This window comes from Strigops habroptila, chromosome 1 (assembly GCF_004027225.2).
Source record: "Strigops habroptila isolate Jane chromosome 1, bStrHab1.2.pri, whole genome shotgun sequence".
NCBI classification, from domain to species: Eukaryota; Metazoa; Chordata; class Aves; order Psittaciformes; family Psittacidae; genus Strigops; species Strigops habroptila.
In genome coordinates, this window is record NC_044277.2 from 387,993 (window position 1) to 410,360 (window position 22,368).

Here is a 22,368-nt window from a genome sequence, read left to right on the forward strand (position 1 = left end):
AGAACCCACACCTCCTCCTGCCTGAGGCCACGCTCCCATATGTGACGTCACCCTGAGGCCACGCCCCCAGACCAGCCGACCGCGATAGGACACGCCCCCAGACCAGGCGCCCCCCGCTGAGGCCACGCCCCTCGAGCAGACGCCCCCCGCTGAGGCCACGCCCCCCCCGTGGCCAGTGAACCGAACCGAGCCGAGCGGAGCCGGACCGAGCCGAGCTGGACCGAGCGGAGCCGAGCGGAGCCGAGGCGCCCGGTGCCCGGAGCCGTCCCGCCATGGCGGCCGAGGGCCCCGTTGCCGGCCCCGCCGGGTTCCAGTTCGCCATCGACCGCGGCGGGACCTTCACCGACGTGTTCGCCCGCTGCCCCGGCGGCCGCGTCCGCGTCCTCAAGCTGCTCTCTGAGGACCCGGCCTACGCAGACGCGCCCACCGAGGGCATCCGCCGCGTCCTGGAGGAGGTGCGGCCGCCCCGGCCCCCGGGGCGCCCCGACAGCACCGGGACCCCCCGGGACAGCACCGGGACCCCTCCCGCACCCTCGGGACAGCACCGGGACCCCCCGGAACCCTTCCTTGGGGCCCCTCCGGGATCCCCGGGACCCCTTTGGGAGCCCCCCAGGACACTCCGGGACCACCCGGACCCCGGCACCTCCCGGCCCCTCCCCCCGAACACCCCCGAGACACCCCCCCAGCCCTTCACCAGGACCCCCGAGACCCCCCTGAGACCCCTTTGGGAACCCCCCCGGAACACTCGGGACCCTCTGGGAACCCCCCGGAACTCCCTTGGGATGCTCCTGGGACCACCCGGACCCCCTGCCCCCCCCCGATCTCCCCGTACACTCTCCCCGCCGAGGGTCCGGGCCCCCCCCCCCGGTGGGGCTGAGGGTCTGCAGCGGAGCTGAGGTCCCGGTGGCTCCACGGGTGCCGGTGGCCCCGCGGTGCTGAGGTGCCGCTGCCGCAGGAGCTGGGGGTGCCGCTGCCCCGGGACCAGCCGCTGGACGCGGCCGGTATCGAGTGGATTCGGATGGGCACCACGGTGGCCACCAACGCGCTGCTGGAGCGCCGGGGCGAGCGCGTGGCGCTGCTGGTGACCCGCGGCTTCCGCCACCTCCTGCACATCGGCACCCAGGCGCGGCCGCGCATCTTCGACCTGGTGAGCCCCCGCCGCGCCCGGAGCCGCGCCCGCGCCTCCCGTGACCCGGCCGTGGGGCAGCGTGTCCCCGTGTGACCCCAGAGCTGGCATGTCCCCGAGTGCCCCCGGGGTGTCCTCTGCCCGCTGCGGACGTCCTTGGTGCTCCTGGTGCTGCTGGTGGCGTTGGTGCTGGTGTTGGTGCTGCTGGTGCTGGTGCTGGTGTTGGTGCTGCTGGTGCTGCTGGTGGTGCTAGGTGCTGAGTGCTGGTGCTGGTGGTGCTGGTGCTGGTGTTGGTGCTGCTGCTGGTGCTGCTGGTGCTGCTGCTGGTGCTAGGTGCTGAGTGCTGGTGCTGGTGGTGCTGGTGGTGCTGGCATTGCTGGGTGCTGGTGCTGCTGGTGCTAGTGCTGGTGTTGGTGCTGGTGTTGGTGCTGCTAGTGCTGCTGGTGCTGCTGGTGGTGCTAGGTGCTGAGTGCTGGTGCTGCTGGTGCTGGGTGCTGGTGCTGCTGGTGCTGGCATTGCTGGGTGCTGGTGCTGCTGGTGCTAGTCCTGGCATTGCTGGGTGCTGGTGTTGGTTCTGGTGCTGCTGGTGTTGGTGCTGGTGGTGCTGGTGTTGGTGCTGCTGCTGGTGTTGGTGCTGGCGCTAGTGCTGGCGTTGCTGGGCGCTGGTGCTGGGTGCTGGGTGCTGCTGGTGGTGCTGGTGTTGGTGCTGCTGCTGCTGGTGTTGGTGCTGCTGCTGCTGGTGGCAGCAAGTTCCTATGTCCCATGAGCGCCGCTGGGTTCGAGCCAGCACCGGCCGGGACCCAGCGGCCCCCGGCACGTCCCTCGGCCGCGGCGGGCGCTGCGGTGGCCCCGGTGACACCCCGTGTCCCGCAGGCGGTGGCGGTGCCCGAGGTGCTGTACGAGGAGGTGATCGAGGTGGACGAGCGGCTCATCCCGCACCGGCCGCGCTGCCGCCTCCCGGGCACCGACTCGCTCCCGGTGCTCCAAGGTAGAGCCGGGCCCCGGGGGGGCGGTCCCGGCACGGGGCTCCCCTCACCCGTCCGCTGCCGTCCCCAGGCTCCATGGGGGTGTCGCTGGTGCTGCAGCGGCCGCTGGAGCTCTCGGCGCTGCGGCGGGAGCTGGAGGGGGTGCGGGACCGCGGCATCCGCAGCCTGGCCGTGCTGCTGCTGCACTCCTACGCGTGAGGCGGGGGGGCCCTGAGGGGGTTGGGGGTCCCAGTGGGGTTTCGGGGTCCCTGGTAGAGATTGGGGTGTCGGCAGTGGGGTTTTGGTGGGTACCGGGGTAGTTTGGGGGCCCTGAGGGAGTTTGGGGGGGTCCCACTGGGATTTGGTTTAGTCCTGGTGTGGCTGGGGGAGGTTCTGGTTGGGTTCTGGGGGGTTCCAGTGGGTACCGGTAGGGTTTGGGGGGTCACTGGTGGGGTATGGGGATCCTGGTAGGATTTGGGGGCTCCCCAGTGGCGTTTTGGGGGTCCCTGGTGGGGTTTTAGGGCCCTGCATGGGGTTTAGGGGGCCCCAGAGGGATTTTGGAGGAGTTGGGGTACCCATTGGGGTTTGGTGAGTTCCTGGTGCGGTTTGGGGGGTTTCTGGTTGGGTTCTGGGTGGTCTCAGTGTGTACTGGTGGAGTTTGGGGGTCCCCACAGGGGTTTTGAGGAGCCCTGAGAGGGTTTGGGGTGTCCTTGGCGGGTTTGGGGGGCCCTGGGAGCTTTCTGGGGTCCCTGGTTGGGTCTCTGGTAGGGTTTGGGGGGTTCTGGTTGGGTTCCAGAGGCTCCCGGTGGGTACTGGTGGGGTTTTGGGGCTCCCCATTGGGGTTCGGGGGGCCCTGGTGGGTTCTGGGGTGTCCCGGTGCCCATTGCGGTCCCCGCAGGTGGCCGGGCCACGAGCAGCGGGTGGCGGCGCTGGCGCAGGAGCTGGGCTTCGAGCACGTGTCGCTGTCGTCGGCCGTGGCGCCCATGGTGCGCGCGGTGCCGCGCGGCTTCACCGCCTGCGCCGACGCCTACCTGAGCCCCGGCATCCAGCGGTACCTGCGCGGCTTCCGCGCCGGCTTCCGGCACCGCCTGCGGGTGAGGGCACAGGGACCCCCCGGGACACCCCCGGGACACCCCTGGGACACCCAGTGACACCCCCACCCAGGCACCCTGTGACTCCCCCATGGGCACCCATCACCCAGTAACACCCCCCACGGGCACCCAGTGACCCCCATGGGCACTTGGTGACCCCACATGAGCACCCAGCACACTGTGACCCCCCCCGGGCACTCAGTGCACCTCCATGAGCACCCATCACACCATGACCCCTCCATGGCACCCATCCCACTGGGGCCCTACCGTGTGCACCCGTTCTCCATCACACCTCCATGGACACCTATCCAACTGGGACCCGCCATGGGCACCCACCCCCCCCATGGCCCCCGCGCAGGGGGTGCCGGTGCTGTTCATGCGCTCGGACGGGGGCCTCACGCCGATGGAGAAGTTCTCTGGTGCCGGCGCCATCCTGTCGGGCCCGGCCGGCGGCGTCGTTGGCTACGCCATGACCACGTACGAGCATGGCGATGGGACACCCGTCATTGGCTTCGACATGGGAGGTGAGCCCATGCACCAGCACCCATGGGGCCACCATGGGCTGGGGTGGGCAAAGAGCCCAAAGTGGGGTGGATGGTGTCACCTCCATGGGGACCGTCACTGGTGGTGTCCCTCAGGGCTCGGTGCGGGGTCAGGGTTGTTCGATGTCTCCATTGATGGATGAGGGGATCGAGGCACCTCAGATGGCTCCAGGCTGGGTGGGAGCGTCTCCAGAGAGATCTGCCTGGGCAGGATCCATGGGGTGAGGCCGTGGGATGAGGGTCAACAGGCAAAGTGCCGGGTCCTGCCCTTGGGCCACAACAGCCCCGTGGAACACTCCAGGCTTGGGGAAAGCGCTCATGGAACAGGATCTGATGCTGGTTGATGGAGCTGAACATGAGCTTGTGCCCACGGGCACCACATCCTGGCCTGTCCCAGCACCAGTGTGGCAGCAGGGCCAGGGCAGCGACTGTCCCCCTGTGCTGGGCACTGGTGAGGCTGCACCTCGAATCCTGTGTCAGTTCTGGGCCCCTCACTGCAAGAGAGACATTGAGGGGCTGGAGCGGGGCCAGAGAAGGGCCCCGGAGCTGGTGCAGGGCCTGGAGCACAAGTGTGATGAGGAACGGCTGAGGGACCTGGGGGGTTTAGTCTGGAGAAGAGAAGATGTGGCACTTGTGGACATGGGTTAGTGGGGGCCTTGGCAGTGCTGGGGAACGGTTGGACTGGATGAGCTTAAAGGTCTTTTCCAGCCTGGTTGGTTCCATAGCTCCATGATCCCATGGTTCCATGGTTCCCTGGTGCTCCTCCGCAGGCACCTCCACCGATGTCAGCCGCTACGCCGGTGAGTACGAGCATGTCTTCGAGGCCACCACGGCCGGTGTCACCATCCAGGCGCCACAGCTCGACATCAACACGGTGGCGGCCGGCGGCGGCTCCCGGCTCTTCTTCAGGTGGGTGCCGGCCCCAGCGCCCATGGGTGCCGTGGGATGAGCTGGGTTTGGTGGATCTGCCTCCTTGTGTTTCCTCTCCAGGTCCGGGCTCTACGTGGTTGGTCCCGAGTCGGCCGGTGCCCACCCCGGTCCTGCCTGTTACCGCAAGGGTGAGTGTCGTGGGGACATGGGGACGTGGGGATGGGATCAGGACATTGGGATGGGGATGGGAAGGGGATGGAATGGGACCAGAGCCATGCTCACCACTCATCACCATCATGATTTAGGGGGTCCATTGACCATCCCCTTCACGGTTTAGGGGGTCCATTGACCATCCCCGTCACGGTTTAGGGGGTCCATTGACCATCACTGACGCCAACCTCTGCCTTGGCCGCCTCCTCCCCGAGTACTTCCCGCGGATCTTTGGCCCTGGCGAGGACCAGCCCCTGTGCCGGGACACGGCGGCGCGGGCGTTCCGAGACATGGCTGCCGACATCGCTGCCTTCACCGCCAGCACCGCCGGTGACACCGGTGACACCAGCACCGGTGCTCCTGGCACTGCCAGCACCCCGCAGCCCCTGTCGGTGGAGGAGGTGGCCATGGGCTTCGTGCGCGTGGCCAATGAAGCCATGTGTCGGCCCATCCGCGCCCTGACGCAGGTTGGTGGCCGTGGGGGGGTGTTGGGGGTTCCCGGTGTCACCGGTGTCACCATGGGGTCTGTGTCCCCCTCCAGGCCCGTGGCCATGACACCGCCCGGCACGTGCTGGCGTGTTTCGGGGGCGCCGGGGGGCAACACGCGTGTGCCATCGCCCGCGCCCTCGGCATGAGCCGTGTCTTCATCCACAGGTACCTGCTGGGGGGGCTGGGGGGGTGGGGATCCCCTGCTGGGGTGACACAGGGAGGGGATTTGGGGGGGCCTGGGTCCCCCAATGGGTGGGTGGGGTTTGGAGGTCCCATCCGTAGGAGGACACAGTGGGTTTTGGGGAGCCCCATGTTGGGTTTTGGGGTGCCCCTGGCTGATTTTGGGTGTCCATGGATATGTTTTGGGGTCCCTATGGCTGGTTTTGGGGTCCCCCGCAGGCACAGTGGGCTGCTGTGGGTGGGTTTGGGGTGCTGTGGGTGGATTTGGGGTGCCCATTGCTGTTTTGGGGTGCCCCCAGGCACAGCAGGCTGCTGTGGGTGGGTTTGAGGTCCCTATGGCTCTGTTTTGGGGTGCCCCCAGGCACAGCGGGCTGCTTTCAGCTGTGGGGCTGGCGCTGGCGGACGTGGTGCACGAGGCGCAGGCTCCCTGTGCCCTTCCCTACGCTCCTGACTCCTTCCCGCGCCTGGACCAGCGCATCCAGGAGCTGGAGCAGGAATGCCGGGATGTGCTGCGGGAGCAGGGCTTCAGCCCGTGAGCACAGGCACAGGGCTCGGTGGGATGGGATGGGGATATGGGGATGGAGATAGGATGGAGACAGGGATGGGGTTGGGTTCATGGGGATGGGATCAGGTGGGGGTGGAGATGCAGATCGAATGGGATGGAGATGGGATAGATGGGAACATGGGGATGGGATGAAGGTGGATGGGGGTGGAGATAGTGAGGGCATAGGGGTTGGATGGGGATGGATGGGAATGGGGACAGGGGCACGGGGATATTTGGGAATGGGGATGGGGATGGGATGGGGGTGATGGCATGGTGACAGGGACAGGGCTGGAGGGGTTGACAGGGTGAGGACAGGGCCGGAGGAGGGTGACAGGGCTGGAGGGGGCTGACGGGGGGTGACGGGGGCTGACGGGGCTGTGCCGCAGGGAGCAGATCCACACGGAATCGTTCCTGCACCTGCGCTATGAAGGCACCGACTGCGCCCTCATGTGCTCGGCCAAGGGGCACCCGCCGAGCGCCGGCTCCTGCCGCGCCGGAGACTTCCTGAGCGCCTTCACCAGCCGGTGCGGCCCCAGCGGGACCCATCCCAGCGCCGGGAACCACATCCCGGTGCATGATCCACATCCCGGCACCGGGATCCGATCCAGCACCGGCATCCCATCCCGGTGCCGGGATCCCATCCCAGCACCCCGATCCCATCCCGGTACCCCGACCCCATCCCGGCACCCCGACCCCATCCCGGTGCCGGGATCCCATCCCAGCACCCCGACCCCATCCCAGCACCCCGATCCCATCCCGGTTCCGGGATCCCATCCCAGCACCCCGATCCCATCCCAGCACCCCGACCCCATCCCGGTGCCGGGATCCCATCCCAGCACCCCGACCCCATCCCAGCACCCCGATCCCATCCCAGCACCCCGATCCCATCCCGGTTCCGGGATCCCATCCCAGCACCCCGATCCCATCCCAGCACCCCGACCCCATCCCGGCACCCCGACCCCATCCCGCCCGCTGTGCCGGTGTCGGGCCCGTCCCAGCTGCGCCCCCCGCAGGTACCGGCTGGAGTTCGGGTTCACGATCCCGGGCCGGGCCGTGCTCGTGGACGACGTTCGGGTGCGCGGCACCGGCTCCAGCGGCGGCAGCGCCCGGAGCCCCCTGAGCCCCAGCGGGGAACCCCCCCCCCGTGGAGACGGTGGGGACGGGGGGGCAAAGGGGGTCCGAGGGCACAGGGGGAACCGGGGGACAGGGGTGGCAGAGAGGACCGGGGGCGCGGGAGGGACAGGGGAAGGCATGGGGATGGGGGGACAGGAGAGACCGAGGGGAGAGGGGGGACAAAGGGGGACGTGGGGGACAGGAAGGAGCGGGGGGGATCAAGGGGGCAGGGGGACCGGGGGATGACAGGGGCAACAGGGGAGGACTGGCGGAAAAAGGAGGGGAAGAGGAGGACTGGGGTGATGGGGGGGGACAGGGAGGGAAGGGGGTGACAGAGTGGAACAGGGAGGACGGGGGGACAAGGGACAGGGGAAAAGGGAGGAGACAGGGTGCAGGGGGGGCAGAGGGGCTGAGGCAAACAGGGGGAGACCGTGGGGGACAGAGGGGACCGGGTGGGTCAGGGGGGACCCCGGAGACAAGGGGTGTCCCAGGGGTGAGCTGGGGGGTCCCAGTGGTGACGTGCTGTGGGGGGGTCCCACAGGTGACACGGTGCTACTTTGAGGAGGGGTACATGGACACCCCCGTGTTCCTGCTGCAGGCGCTGGCCTGTGACCACAGCGTGCCCGGGCCCGCCATCATCATCGACAGCAACAGGTGGGGGCCCCGGGGGGGCAAGGGGGACCTCCAGGGACAGTGGGACCATGGGGGGGCAGCAGGATCCCCAGGGAGCTGGTGGGACCCCAGGGAGACATTGGGGACCGCAGGGGGATGGTGGGACCCTGAGGGATGGTGGGACCCCAGGGAGCTGCCAGGACCCCAGGGAGATGATGGGACACCAGGAGCTGGTGGGACCCCAAGGAGCTGGTGGGGCCGCAGGGAGCTGTTGGGGACCCGGGGAAGATGATGGTGACCCGAGAAAGTCAGAAGGACCCTGGGGAGCTGGTGGGACCCCAAGAGCTCAGAAAGACCCCATGGAGCCGGTGGGTCCCCATGGATCCGGTGGGGACCCCGGGCAGCCGCTGACCCGCTGTGCCCCACAGCACCATCGTGGTGGAGCCGGGCTGCACCGCCAGCATCACCCGCTTCGGTGACATCTCCATCGCTGTGGGGTCGGTGGCCCCGCGCCCCATCGGCCCCCAGCTCGACCCCGTGCAGCTCTCCATCTTCTCCCACCGCTTCATGAGCATCGCAGGTGTGGGGCCAGGGGGGCGACGTGGGGCTGGGGGGGCTCCGTGGGGCCAGGGGAGCTCCATGGGGCTCTATGGGGCAGGAGCCGTCTCCCGAGGGTCCCATGTCCCCCGCAGAGCAGATGGGCCGCATCCTGCAGCGCACGGCCATCTCCACCAATATCAAGGAGCGCCTGGACTTCTCCTGCGCGCTCTTCGGGCCGGACGGGGGGCTGGTGTCCAACGCGCCCCACATCCCCGTGCACCTCGGCGCCATGCAGGAGGCCGTCCAGTTCCAGGCAGGACCTGGGGGGTGGTGGGGACAACAGGGAGCTGGTGGGGACACCAGGGAGCCAGGAGGACCTTGGGGAGCCAGTGGGGACCGCGGGGAGATGGTGGGGCCCTGGGGAGCTGATGGTGAACTCGGGGAGCTGGTGGGGACACCAGGAAGCCAGAAGGACCTCAGGGAGCTGGGGACGTGGTGGGGATGGTGGCGATGTGGTGGGGACATGGTGGTGATGTGGTGGTGGTGGTGCTGTGTTGCTGGTGAGGATGTGGTGGGGATAGTGGGACATGGTGAAGACATGGTGGTGGGGCCGTGCTGCTGGTGGGGATGTGGTGGGGATGGTGGGGACATGGTGGGGACATGGTGGTGGTGCCGTGCTGCTGGTGGGGATGTGGGGGACATGGTGGGGACATGGTGGTGGTGCCGTGCTGCTGGTGGGATGCGCTGAGCTCTTGGCGATGCCGTGGCAGATCCGGAACCTGGGTGAGGACCTGCGGGACGGGGACGTGATCCTGAGCAACCACCCATGTGCGGGGGGCAGCCACCTGCCCGACCTCACTGTCATCACCCCGGTGAGCAGGGATCCCCCCGGGACCCTCCTGAGCCCCCTGGGACCCCCCTGAGCCCCCCGCTCACCCCACCCCGGTGCTGCCCCAGGTCTTCTGGCCGGGCATCCCCAGCCCAGTGTTCTTCGTGGCCAACCGTGGGCACCACGCGGACATCGGCGGCAGCACCCCCGGCTCGATGCCCCCCCATTCCAAGACGCTGCAGGAGGAAGGAGCCGTCTTCATCTCCTTCAAGCTGGTCAAGGACGGCATGTTCCAGGAGGAGGGTGCGTCCGCGCCGGGGACGTGGGGACACGGTGGGGTGATGGGGACATGGAGGGGGTGATGGCAATGTGGAGGGGACAACGTGACGTGTGCGGACGTGGTGGGGATGGTGGGGACGTGGTAGGGATGTGGTGGGGACATGGTGCAAACAATGGTGTCATGGTAGGGACATGATGGGAATGGTGGGGATGTGTGGTGAGGATGGTTGGGATGTGGTGGGGACAATGAGGACATGGTGAGGATGTGGTAGGGGTGACGTGGATGTGGTGAGGATGGTGGAGACATGGTGGAGACATGGTAGGAATGGTGGGGGCAGGATGGTGGGCATGTGGTGGTGACATGGTGGGGACACCGTGGGGATGGGGGACAGTGGAGATGCAGTGAGGGTGCTGGGGACGTGGAGGAGATGACAGGGACATGGTGAGGATGGTGGGGGTGCGGTGGGGACAGTGGGGGTGTGATGGGGATAGCTGGGACATGGCGGGGATGGTGGGGACACGGTGGGGACGCGAAGGTGGCGTGGGGACTCGCAGTGTGGTGCTGCTGGCAGTGGGTGACGTGGCAGTGGGTGACGCGGTGGTGGGTGACGCGGCGGTGGGTGACCCGGCGGTGGGTGACCCGGCGGTGTGTGACGCGGTGGTGGGTGACGCGGTGGTGGGTGACACGGTGCTGTCCCCACAGCGGTGGCCGCGGCGCTGCGCGCGCCGGGGCAGGTCCCGGGCTGCAGCGGGACCCGGAACCTGCGCGACAACGTCTCGGACCTGCGCGCGCAGGTGGCCGCGAACCGCGCGGGCGCGGAGCTGGTGACGGCGCTGATCCGGCAGCACGGGCTGCGCACCGTGCAGGGCTACATGCGGCACGTGCAGGTGCGGGCGCGCCGCCACGCGCGGGACGTGGTGGGACAACACCTGCTGTGACATGATGCAACACCCACCATGTGACACAACACATGACATGACCACGACATGACATCATATGGCATGACACACACCGCTGACATGACACACGCCATAACATGAAATGACACCCACCGTGACAGGACACAACACGACATGACACAGACCTGCCATGACAGGACGTGACACAACACCCGCTGTCCCAGGACACGTCACAATAGGACACGACACGATACCCGCCATGACACAATACAACATGACATGACACCAGCTGTGACATGGCGGGACAGGACACGTCACACACCACGTGTCACACCTGTGTTCCCTGACACAGGAAGCTGAGCGCTGTGTGTGGGACATGGCACATGGCACATGGCACATGTGACACACGTGTTCCCTGGCGCAGGACACAGCCGAGCGCTGTGTGCGGGACATGGCACATGTCACATGTGACACACGTGTTCCCTGGCACAGGACACAGCCGAGCGCTGTGTGCTGGACATGGCACATGTCACATGTGACACACGTGTTCCCTGGCGCAGGACACAGCCGAGCGCTGTGTGCGGGACATGGCACATGGCACATGTGACACACGTGTTCCCTGGCGCAGGACACAGCCGAGCGCTGTGTGCGGGACATGGCACATGTCACATGTGACACACGTGTTCCCTGGCACAGGACACAGCCGAGCGCTGTGTGCTGGACATGGCACATGTCACATGTGACACACGTGTTCCCTGGCGCAGGACACAGCCGAGCGCTGTGTGCGGGACATGGCACATGGCACATGTGACACACGTGTTCCCTGGCGCAGGACACAGCCGAGCGCTGTGTGTGGGACATGGCACATGGCACATGGCACATGTGACACACGTGTTCCCTGGCGCAGGACACAGCCGAGCGCTGTGTGCGGGACATGCTCCGGGGCTTCTCCGCGCGCTGGGGCCCGGAGCTGGCGGCCGAGGACGGGCTGGACGATGGGACCCGCCTGCGGCTGCGCGTGCGGCTGCAGCCCGAGGTGCGCCAGCGGATCGGGGGGGATCTGGGGGGCTGGGGAGGACGTGTGGGGTGTTTGGGGGTTTTCCTGGGGTGTTTGGGGGGGACGTGGGAGGTTTTGGGGGGTGGGGGGGTGTTCTTAGCATGGGGTTCGGGGGGGGTTGGCGGGGGGTTGGGGGGAATGTGGGGTGTTTTGGGGTGTTTGGAGGGTGTTTGGGTGTTCAATTTCTCAGGTTTTAGGGGTATTTTGGGGATGTTTTGGGTGGTTTGGGTGTATTTTGGGGTGTATTTGGGTGTATTTGGTGTCACATGGCCCCCAGAGCAGCGCAGTGTTTGATTTCTCAGGTTTTGGGGTGTCTTGTGGTGGTTTGGGGCTGGTTTGAGTATATTTGGGTGTATTTTGCCCTCCAGGGCATTTTCTCTGGGTTTGGGGTGTTTTGGGGGTGTTTTGGGGTGTATTTGGGTGTATTTGGTGTGTATTTGGGTGTATTTTGGGGTGTATTCAGGGGTATTTGGGTGTATTCAGGGGTATTTGGGTGCATTTGGGTGTATTTTGCCCCCCAGGGCAGTGCAGTGTTTGATTTCTCAGGGTTTGGGGTGTATTTGGGGTGTATTTGGAGTATATTTGGGTGTATTTGGGTGTGTTTTGCTCCCAGGGCAGCGCAGTGTTTGATTTCTCAGGGTTTGGGGTGTATTTGGGTGTATTTGGGTATATTTGGGGTGTATTTGGGTGTATTTGGGTGTGTTTTGCCCCCAGGGCAGCGCAGTGTTTGATTTCTCAGGGTTTGGGGTGTATTTGGGGTGTATTTGGGGTGTATTTGGGTGTGTTTTGCCCCCAGGGCAGCGCAGTGTTTGATTTCTCAGGGTTTGGGGTGTATTTGGGTGTATTTGGGGTGTATTTGGGGTGTATTTGGGTGTATTTGGGTGTGTTTTGCCCCCAGGGCAGCGCAGTGTTTGATTTCTCGGGCACGGGCCCCGAGGTGCTGGGGAACTGGAACGCGCCGCGCGCCGTCACGCTGGCTGCCATCATCTACTGCCTGCGCTGCATGGTGGGGCAGGACCTGCCCCTCAACCAGGTGTGCGGGGGGGCCAGTGCGGACCCCCCAGTGTGAGACCCCGCGTGGGACCCCCTGAGCTGTGGGACCCCTGGGTTGGGAGTCCTGGGTTGTGGGACCCCCAGGGCTGAAGGACCCCCCGTACCCTGAGCGGAGCCCAGGCAGGAGCTGTGGGTGCTGCCGGCCCCGTGCTGGCCCCGGGGGGCTCAGGGCTTGGGGTGGGGGGTCCTGGAACTCAAATCCCTTGGGGGGGTGTCTGATACCCCAATTCCCTGGAGCTGGGGGCTCATGGGGCTCAAATCTCCTGGGGGGTGCTCTGGGACCCCCATCCCTTGGAGCTGGAGGGTCCTGGGCCCCCATTCCCTTGGGTGTGGGTCTGGCCCTGCTCCCGGAGGGGGGGTCTCGGGTGGGTGCTGACGGTGCCCCCCCAGGGGTGCCTGGCCCCGGTGCACGTGGTGATCCCCAAGGGCTCCATCCTGGACCCCTCGCCCGAGGCTGCTGTGGTGGGGGGCAACGTCCTGACGTCCCAGCGCGTCGTGGACGTCATCTTCAAGGCCTTTGGCGTCTGCGCCGCATCCCAGGTAGGGGCTGAGGGCAATGGGGGGCTGGGGAGCAATGGGGGGCAATGGGGGCAGTGGGGGACTGGGAAGCAATGGAGGGCAATGGAGGCAATGGGGGCAATGCGGGACCAGGGGAGCAATGGGGGAGTGGGGGCAATGGGGGCAATGAGGGGCTACGGGGGACCAGGGAGCAATGGAGACAATGGGGGCAATGGGGGCAATGGGGGGCAATGGGGGCCATGGGTGCAATGGGGGGCAATGGGGGACAGTGGTGGACTGGGGGACAGCGGTGGCAATGGGGGTAATGGATGGTGATGGGGGCAATGGCGGAATAAAGGCAATGGGAGGCAATGGGGGAGCAGGGGGCAATGGTGGGAGTGGGGTAGATGGGGGACTATGGGGGCAATGGGAGTCTCAGGGGTTGGGGGTTTCAGGGTGCTGGGGTTGGGGTCTCACGGTGCCAGGGCTCAGGGTGCTAGTGCCTCAGGGTGCTGGTGTCTCAGGGTGCTGGTGTCTCAGGTGTTGGGGGTCCGGGTCCGGGGGTGTCCCGGGGTCCGGGGGTGTCCCGGGGTCGGGGGCTGTCTCCCGGCGCTGGAGCCGGTGCCTCGCGGTCCCCCCAGGGCTGTATGAACAACGTCACCTTCGGCACCGCGAACTCCGGTTACTACGAGACGGTGGCGGGCGGCGCCGGGGCGGGCCCGGGCTGGCACGGCCGCAGCGGGGTGCACACGCACATGACCAACACCCGCATCACCGACCCCGAGATCCTCGAGCAGCGGTGCGGGGGGGGTGCCGGGGGTGCCGGGGGTGCCGGGGTGTCCCAGCCCCGCGCTGTGCTGTGCCAGCAGGTACCCGGCGGTGCTGGGGGGTGCAGGGGGGCGCTGTGGACGCTGGGGGGCGCTGTGGGGTGCTGGAGGTGCCGGCGCTGCCCCGCAGGTACCCGGCGGTGCTGGGGGGTGCAGGGGGGCGCTGTGGGCGCTGGGGGGCGCTGGGGGGTGCTGGAGGTGCCGGCGCTGCCCCGCAGGTACCCGGTGGTGCTGCAGCGCTTCGGGCTGCGGCCGGGCTCGGGGGGCGCCGGGCGCTGGCGCGGCGGGGACGGGCTGATCCGGGAGCTGCTGTTCCGGGAGCGGCTGGAGCTGGCGGTGCTGAGCGAGCGGCGGGTGCTGCGGCCGTACGGCCTCTGCGGTGAGAGCGCCGGCGCGGGACGGGGACCCGGGGACCACGGGTGACATGGGCTGACATGGGCTGACACGGGACAAACATGGCCCAACATGGACCCCCATGGCATCCTATGGCACCCATGGGCCAACACGGCCCCACATGGCGTGGGCCAACACAGGCTGACATGAGCTGACATGGCACCCCATGGGCCAGTATGGACCAGCGTGGGCCAACGTGGCACCACACGAACCCCCAGGGCACACCATGGCCCAACATAGACCCCCATACCCCAACATGGCCCCCATGGCCCCCCATAGTGCCCCATGTCCTATGGACTGCCCCCCTAGTGGACAGTCCATAGGGCAGTCCATGGGCCCCTTGTGGTCCAACGTGGCCCCACATGGCACCTCATGACCCCCATAACCCACCCTGACCCCCACACCCCCTCTGACCCCCATCTCTCCCCCAGGGGGCAGCCCCGGTGCCCCAGGCCTGAACCTGCTGCTGCGCCACGACGGGAGAACCATCAACCTGGGGGCCAAGAGCTCCGTGTCGGTGGAGCCGGGGGTGAGTGTGGGGACACCCCATACATCACCCCATAGACCCCATAGAGACCCATAGATAACCCATAGCACCCCATAGAGACCACATGGATAACCCATAGATACCATGTACACCATGTAGATATCCCATAGACCCCCCATAGATCCCCCACAGTGGCCACAGCCCCCATAGGCCCCCATAGCACCTATAGCCCCCCATAGACCCCAGAGCCCCACATAGCCCCATTGCACCCCATAGCTTCCCATAGCCCCCCATTGCCCCATACCCTCCATAGTCCCCTATATCCCCCATAGCCCCCACAGCCCCCATAGTCCCCATTTCCCCCCCGACTCCTGTTCCCTCCATAGGATGTTTTCCGCCTCCTGACCCCCGGCGGCGGCGGCTTCGGAGCCCCCGAGGATGGAGCCGGGGCCGGGGCCGGGGATGGGGACAGGGCTGAGGACAGGGAGCGGGGGGACCCCCCGGCTCCACCGGCCCCCCCCGCCTTCACCGAGCGCGGCAGCGTCTTCGAGTACCGGCGGGCGCAGGAGAGCGTCTGAGGGGCTGACCCACAACTGCGGCCGTGGGGCTGCCCCATAACCCAGAGACATGCACCCCATGGGGCTGCCCCACAACTGCAGCCATGGGGCGGCCCCACAGCACACCCCATGGGCAGCCCCCAACCCCAGATACACACACCCCATGGGGCAGCCCCACCAAGGTACGCACAGTCCATAGGGCAGACCCCTAACTCCAGATGTATATATCCCATGGGGCAGCCCCCCAACCCTAGATACGCACAAGTCTATAGGGCAGCCCCCAACTCCAAATAGCACTCCCTTGATCTTAGCTATGCACAATCCATGGGGCAGCCCCCCAGCTCCCTTCACACACTCTCAATGGGGCAGCCCCCAACCCCAGTGCACACCCCATAGGGCAGCCCCCCAACTCTAGATACGCACTGTCCATAAGGCAGCCCCCCAACTCCTTACACACACACTCTATGGGGCAGCCCCCAAGTAGCACCCCCTGGATCTTAGCTATGCACAATGCGTGGGGCAGCCTCCCAGTTCCCTACACACACTCCCTGTGGGGCAGCCCCCACCCCTAGATACGCACAATCTATAGGGCAGCCCCCAACCTCAAGTAGCATCCCCTTGATCTTAGCTATGCACACTCCATGGGGCAGCCCCCCAGCTCCACTCACACTCTATGGGGCAGCCCCCCAACTCCAGCTATGCACCCCCAAAGCAGAGGGAAGCAAGGGTCACCCCACCATGGGGCAGAGCTCAGGGTCCTGCTATGGGGCAGCCTCTGCCCCATAGTGCCGCCCATGGGCTCCAACGCTTCTGCCTTGAAGCACTTGGGACCCCTACCCTGCACCCCCCCAAATGGAGGGGCTGAGCCCCACAAGTGTGGGTCTCCCTCTGCCCCACTGATCCCAGCTTGGTGCCTTCTAATAAATGATTCAGACCCCCCCCATGGCCGTGTGTGTGTGATGGGGGTCGCTGCCCCTGGTGATGTGGGGGCAGCCCCTCAAGTGCTGTGGGGCTGAGGCAGCACTTGGACAGTGTTGATTTTTATTGATAAAAATGGCTGGAGCCGGATCAGTGCCGGATCAATGGCCCATCAATGGCCCATCAATACCGGATCAATGTCCCATCAATGCTGGATTGGTACCGGATCAATGCCGAATCAATGTCCCATCAATGCTGGATCGGTGCCAGATCAATGCCACATCAATACCAGATCAATGCCGAATTGGTGCCAGATCAATGCCCCATCAATACCACGTCAATGCCGGATCAATGCAGGATCAATTCTGGATCAATGCTGGATCAGTGCCGGATTGGTCCCAGATCAATGTCTGATCAATGCCCCATCAATACCAGATCAATGCTGGATCAGTGCCACATTGGTCCCAGATCGGTGCCAGACCAATGCTAGATTGGTGCCAGATCACTGCTGGATCAATGCAGGATCAGTGTCAAATTGGTGCTGGGTCAATGTCAAATCGATGCTGGGTCAGTGCTGGATTGGACCCAGATCAATGTTGGGTTAGTGCTGGATCAGTGCTGGATCAATGCCCCACCAATACTGGATCAATGCAGGATCAATGTCAGACCATACACCAGACTGCTTCCAGATCAATGCTGGATCGGTGCTGGATTGGTACTGCATCAGTGCTGGATCAGTGCCATACTGGTGCTGGATCAATGCTGGATCAATGTTGAATCAATGCTGGATCAATGCTGGATTGGTCCCAGATCAATGCTGGATCAGTGCTGGATCAATGCTGGATTATGGCCAGATCAGTGCTGGGTTGGTATGAGATTAATGCCCCAACAATACCAGATCAATGCTGGATCAATGCTGGATCAACACCAGATCAGTGCTGGGTCAGTGCTGGATTGGTCCCAGATCAACGCTGGATCAATATTGAATCAGTGCTGGATCACTGCTGGATTGATGCCAGATCGATGCTGGATCGGTGCCGTGTTGGTGCTGGATCAGTGTCGGATCACCGCCGGACCCGCGCTGGATCAGTGGCACAGGGACGCCATGTCCTGGTCACCCCCTGTCCCGGTGTCCCCGTGTCCCGGTGTCCCCATGTCCCGGTGTCCCCATGTCCCAGTGTCCCCGTGTCACCATGCCCCATGTCAGGGCGCACCAGGGACCACGTGGAGGCTCAGGGCCACGGGCAGGTGGTCGGAGCACATGGCCAAGCGAGTGATGAAGGAGACGGCGGCGACATCCTGTGGGGACAGGGGTGTCATGGGAGGTCTCAGGGGTCTCAGGGTGTCCCCCCCAGTGCCAGCACTCACCGTGTGCAGCGGCGGCCGCGGCCGGAACACAACATAATCCAGGCGCCGGCCCCGCCACGGGCCCGGGAACGTGGCGTCCGGCTGCCCCGAGGTGAGGATGGGACCCGCCAGGAACTGGCGGCGGCCACTGGGAGAGGAGAGGGTCCTGCAGGGATGGGGGGGACAGTGACGGTGGGACACGGGGGGGGAAAGTGCGGGGGGACACAGCATGGGACAGGAACAACAGGGGATGGGGGCACTGTGGGACAGGAACAACAGGGGATGGGGGCACCTTGGCACCTGGATGGGGACAGCGTGGAATGGGGAAAGGGTGGCATAGGGGCACCATGGCACCGGGACACTCTGGCATGAAGACACCAGGGGACAGGGGACTTGTGATGGGGATGTGGCAGGACAGGGGCAGCATGGGATAGGGACAAGGTGGCATGGTGACATGATGGAATGAGGACATGATGGAATGGGGACATGGTGACTTGAGAACATGGTGACGTGAGGACGTGGTGGCACAAGGATATGGTAGCACAGGGATGGGGTGACACAGGGACCCCATGGCACAGGGACCCAGTGACATGGGATGGAGGGCCCCCCCAGGGCTGTGACGGCCTTTCCCCATGTCCCCCCATGTCCTCATGTCCCCTCCCTGTCACCTCTTCATCTTCTCTGGGGTGGACACAGGCTCCTCATAGATCTCCAGGTAGTTGAGGAGAGTGCCTGGGGAAGGACAGGGACATGGGGACATGAGGAGACATGGACACAGGGATGAGGCCAGGGCCGAGCCACGACCTGGAGCCCCACCGTGCCCCTGGCTGGTGACGGGGGGGGGGCGGTCCCACCTATGGCCCAGGGCTCGTCCTGCCCCGGTGCCCGGCGACACGGGTCCTGGTATACCTTGAAGAGCTGGTGCCGCTGGTTGAGCTGGTCAGCTGCAGGCAGGGACAGGGACCAGGTCACCCCCATGGACACTGTGTGCCCCATGTGTCCCCATATCCCATATCCCCGTGTCCTCCATCCCCATATTCCCATATCCTGTATCCCCATATCCCCATGTCCCTATATCCCATGTCCTCATATCCCCATATCCTCACGTCCCCATGTCCCCCTGTCCCCATGTCCCATATCCCCATATCCCCATATACCTATGTCCCCACGTTCCAGTGTCCCCGTGTCCCCGTGTCCCCATATCCTCATATCCCCATGTCCCCATGTCCTCATGTCCCAGTATCTCCATGTTCCCCCCCGTCCCCCGTCCCTGTGTCCCCACCGCGGGAGCAGTTGTCGAAGTTGAGGTCCCCGCAGAGGACATCGAAGGCCACCACGTCCCCGCTCTGCTCCTGCTCCTGCTGGAACTGCTGCAGCCAGCGCAGCGCCAGCGTCAGCTGCGCCTCCCGGACAGCGCCGTCCCCTGCGGCACAGGGGACATGGAACCGCTGCCGCCACCCCCGACCCGCTGCGTGTCCCCGCTGTCCCCAGCTCACCGGCCGGCGCCTGCAGGTGAGTGCAGCCGATGTAGCCGACGACGCGCCGGTGCCGCGCCGAGCCCAGCAGCACCTACGGGCGACAACCTCAGCGGGGACCCGGCACCGCGGCGGGACCGGGCAGGACCCGGCAGGACCCGGCACCGCGGCGGCGGGACCCGGCGCTCACCTGGACCAGCAGCAGCCCCTTGTCGGCCATCGCGTCCTCACGGGCGCCGTTGGGGAAGCTGTGGAAGGCGGCGGCCAGCACCGGGAAGCGGCTGGCGAGGAATAAGCCGCTGCCGAGCAGCCGCAGCCGCCCGCGGCACAACCCGCCGGTGCCCACCTCCGAGATAATGTGCGGGAAAACGCGGCCGAGCCGGCGGCGGAGACACGTGGCGGCCGCGGCGTCGAACACCTCCTGCAGGCAAAGGATGTCGGCGTCCGGTGGGAAGCTCTCGGACAGCGGTGGCGGCAGCTCTGGCTCCGGCGGCTCCGGCGGCTCCATCAGCGGCGTCTCCATCATCGGCCTCTCCACCTCTGGCATCTCCACGGCTATGCTGCGCTCCGTGCCCCGGGTCCCGCCGTAGCCGTTGGCTCCTCGGTGCCGGGGCTCCACCAGGCCGGCGCGGTCGCTGTCGGGGTCCGGTGCTGCCGGGACGAGGCGTCGGGCGATGTCCGCGGCCCGTTGCGGCGTCTGCCCCAGGTTGCTGAACTTGGCCAAGCCGCTGGGCAGGAGGCAGAGGTTGGCGCTGAGGAAGGTGAAGGTCCGGCGCTGCCGCAGGTCCCACGGCTTCGCCGGCGCCGCCGCGGCCGTGTGCTGGTAAACGAAGGGGCTCCGCGCCGCCTGCAGCGGCAGCCACAGCAGCAGCCCCAGCGCCGTGACGGGCAGCGAGAGCAGCAGCAGCACCGCGAGCACCGGCCCGGCCAGCGCCCAAGCGGCGCAACCGCGGCACCAACCGCACGGGCTCTGCCGCCGCCGCCGCCGCTCCGCCGTCGTGGGCCGCAGGTCCAGGAGCTGGTTGAGGGCCCAGAAGCCGGGAGCCAGCAGCGCGCGGGCCGCGGCGTCCAGAGCCGCCAGCGCGGGGCTGCGGAACGGCGATTCCGGCAGCGGCATCGCGGGGCGGGCAGCGGGAGCGGCGCCGGGGCTCAGCGCGGGGTCCTCGTGGCAGCCGCTGACACCTGCGGGACACGGACCCCCGTTGGGGACGGGGCGGCCGGAGCCGCAGCCGCCACCGTGGGAACTTCCTCGTCCCCCGCGTCCCCCGGGAGCGTCCCACGCGCCGCCGGGTCGGACGGAAGCACCGGGGGGGGGGAAAGGGGGGGGGCGCGAAACAAACAGAGCCCCAAGTCCCTACAGGGGGCACCGGGACCCACAGAGACACCGGCACCGGGGGCACCCACCGGCAGCGCAGCTCGCCCGCCCCGGGGAAGCCGCCGTCCGGCCGTGGGAGCCGGGAAGGGGCTGAGCCGCGGCGGCGCCGGGACTGGCCCGACGGGTTCCCGGCACCTGCGGGGGGCAGGACCCGGCGCCAGGGGCAAAACCACGGCGTCTGCCCCGGCACGGCCGGCTGCGCCTGTGAGTCCTGCCCGAGTCCTGCCCGAGCTCGAGTCCTGCCCCAGCCTAACCTGACCCTACCTGCGTCCTGCCTGAGCTCGAGTCCTGCCGGAGTCTAACCTGACCCTACCTGAGTCCTGCCGGAGCCCGAGTCCTGCCCGAGTCCTGCCTGAGCCCTGCCTGGCCCTATCCGAGTCCTGCCCGAGCCCAAGTCCTGCCCGAATCCTGCCTCAGCCTGCATCCTGTCTGAGTCCTGCCCGAGTCTAACCTGACCCTACCTGAGTCCTGCCTGAGTCCTGGGTCCTACCTAAGCCGAGTCCTGCCCGAGCCCTGCCCGAGCCCTGCCCAAGCCCGAGTCCTGCCTGAGTCTGAATACTGCCCGAGTCAAACCTGACCCTACCTGAGTCCTGCCCGAGTCCTTCCTGAGCCTGGGTCTTGTCTGAGCCCGAGTCCGAGTCCTGTCTGAGTCTTGTCTGAGTCCTGTCTGAGTCCTGCCCTCCCGTGCCCGCTCCCAGCGTGGGATGATGCTGGGCACTGGGGTCACTGGGGTCACTGGGAATGCTGGGGCTGCTCCAGCCTATCCCAGGGCTCCAGTCCCGGCACACGGAGCAGCTTGGTGCCACATTGGCCGGTGGCATCCACGGCCTGGCACCGACCTCGGCTCCATCCCTGCTGCAGCCATGGGGCCCAGGCACAGCCATGGGGCCAGTTCCCAACACGCTGACCCAAGCACGGCCCTGGCACGGCCTCGGCACAGCTCTGACATGGCTCTGTCATGGCCCCGGCAGGGCTCTGGCATGACCCTGGCACAGTTCCTGCCCCGTGGTTCCTGCCCCACGGTGTTGGCACAGCTCCAAATGACTCAGCCCAGGGCCCGGCACTTCCAAGTGGCTCCCGCATCCCATGGGAAGGTCAATCACCATCACAGGAGTGTGAGTGTGTGGGGAGAGGCCCTGGTGGTGCCGGGGTCACAGTGAGCCATGGACCAGCCGGTGCAGGCAGCATGGTGCTGGCAGAGCCGGTGGGGCCAGACACAGCAGCAGGAGCAGGAACAGGGAGCAGGGAACAGGCAGGAGTATGGAGCAGGAAGCAGCAGTCATTATTCTCACAGGGCTGCTGATGTAGGCATTGTGCAGGCAGCAGAACCGGCACCGACCCATTGCTCCATGGTGGGGGCAGCAGCAGGAAGTGCCATTGACCCATTGCCCCACGGTGCAGGCAGCAGGAAGCAGCATTGACCCATTGCCCCATGGTGCAGGCAGCAGCAGGAAGTGGCATTTCCCATGGTACAGGCAGCAGAACCGGCAGTGCCTGGCAGCGCAGGCAGCACCGAGGCCCCAGGCTCTGTGTTTGCCCAGCACCTGCCTGTTTGCCTTCACCGCGCTCCCTGTCCTGTGCTGCCCGTACCGTGCTGCCCGGCAGCTCCTGCCTGTCCCTGCCTTCGGTGCTGGCCGCGGAGTGAGTGGCACAGACCTCTGGTGCTGGTTCCTGCCCTGATAGCTTGGCAGCCCCGAGCTGCCCACACCAGCCCCCTGCCCACACCAGCTCCCTGCCCGCATCAGTTCCCTTCCCGCACCAGCCCCTGCCCACACCAGCCCCCTGCCCTCACTGTCCCTCCACCACTCGCCACGGTCACGCCAAGTCCCGTGTCCCCAGTGCCCCCCTCTCACCTTCGCACCCCACGGCACCGGGCGCCATGGCCAAAGCCACCAACACCGGAGGCTCCAGCCCCGCTGCTGACGGTCACCGGCGGCTCCGCAGGTCACAAACATCCGCTGGCCGCGGCCGTGCCCGCTGCCCGGGCTGGCGACATTCCTGCAGCGGTGCGTGGCCAGCGCCGCGCCTCCGGTTCCACCTGCGGGCAGGGGCTGGCAGGGTGCGGGCAGCGGCCGGCAGGGGGCGGGCAGG

General features: G+C 66.6%; 2 protein-coding genes across 2 annotated transcripts; one reads left to right on the plus strand and one right to left on the minus strand.

The window, feature by feature from the left end:
* Positions 1-148: 148 nt before the first annotated feature.
* On the plus strand, positions 149-16,105 carry OPLAH (5-oxoprolinase, ATP-hydrolysing). The gene is made up of 26 exons (XM_030487221.1): positions 149-455; positions 956-1,147; positions 2,000-2,114; positions 2,183-2,306; positions 2,990-3,185; positions 3,541-3,706; positions 4,495-4,633; positions 4,715-4,782; positions 4,964-5,271; positions 5,346-5,458; positions 5,835-6,005; positions 6,404-6,541; positions 7,031-7,161; positions 7,643-7,784; positions 8,171-8,322; positions 8,435-8,595; positions 9,053-9,154; positions 9,240-9,414; positions 10,094-10,278; positions 11,198-11,326; positions 12,246-12,380; positions 12,791-12,940; positions 13,540-13,697; positions 13,944-14,104; positions 14,550-14,647; positions 14,992-16,105. The coding sequence occupies exons 1-26, from the start codon at positions 273-275 to the stop codon at positions 15,181-15,183; spliced, it is 3,984 nt and encodes a 1,327-aa protein (XP_030343081.1). The 5' UTR covers positions 149-272; the 3' UTR covers positions 15,184-16,105.
* Positions 16,106-16,975: 870 nt separating this feature from the next.
* LOC115614391 (sphingomyelin phosphodiesterase 5-like) lies at positions 16,976-20,019 on the minus strand. The gene is made up of 7 exons (XM_030501259.1): positions 19,093-20,019; positions 18,924-18,996; positions 18,710-18,850; positions 18,282-18,371; positions 18,096-18,159; positions 17,449-17,593; positions 16,976-17,379 (listed from the first exon to the last, which is right to left on the minus strand). The coding sequence occupies exons 1-7, from the start codon at positions 20,017-20,019 to the stop codon at positions 17,284-17,286; spliced, it is 1,536 nt and encodes a 511-aa protein (XP_030357119.1). The 3' UTR covers positions 16,976-17,283.
* Positions 20,020-22,368: the final 2,349 nt, after the last annotated feature.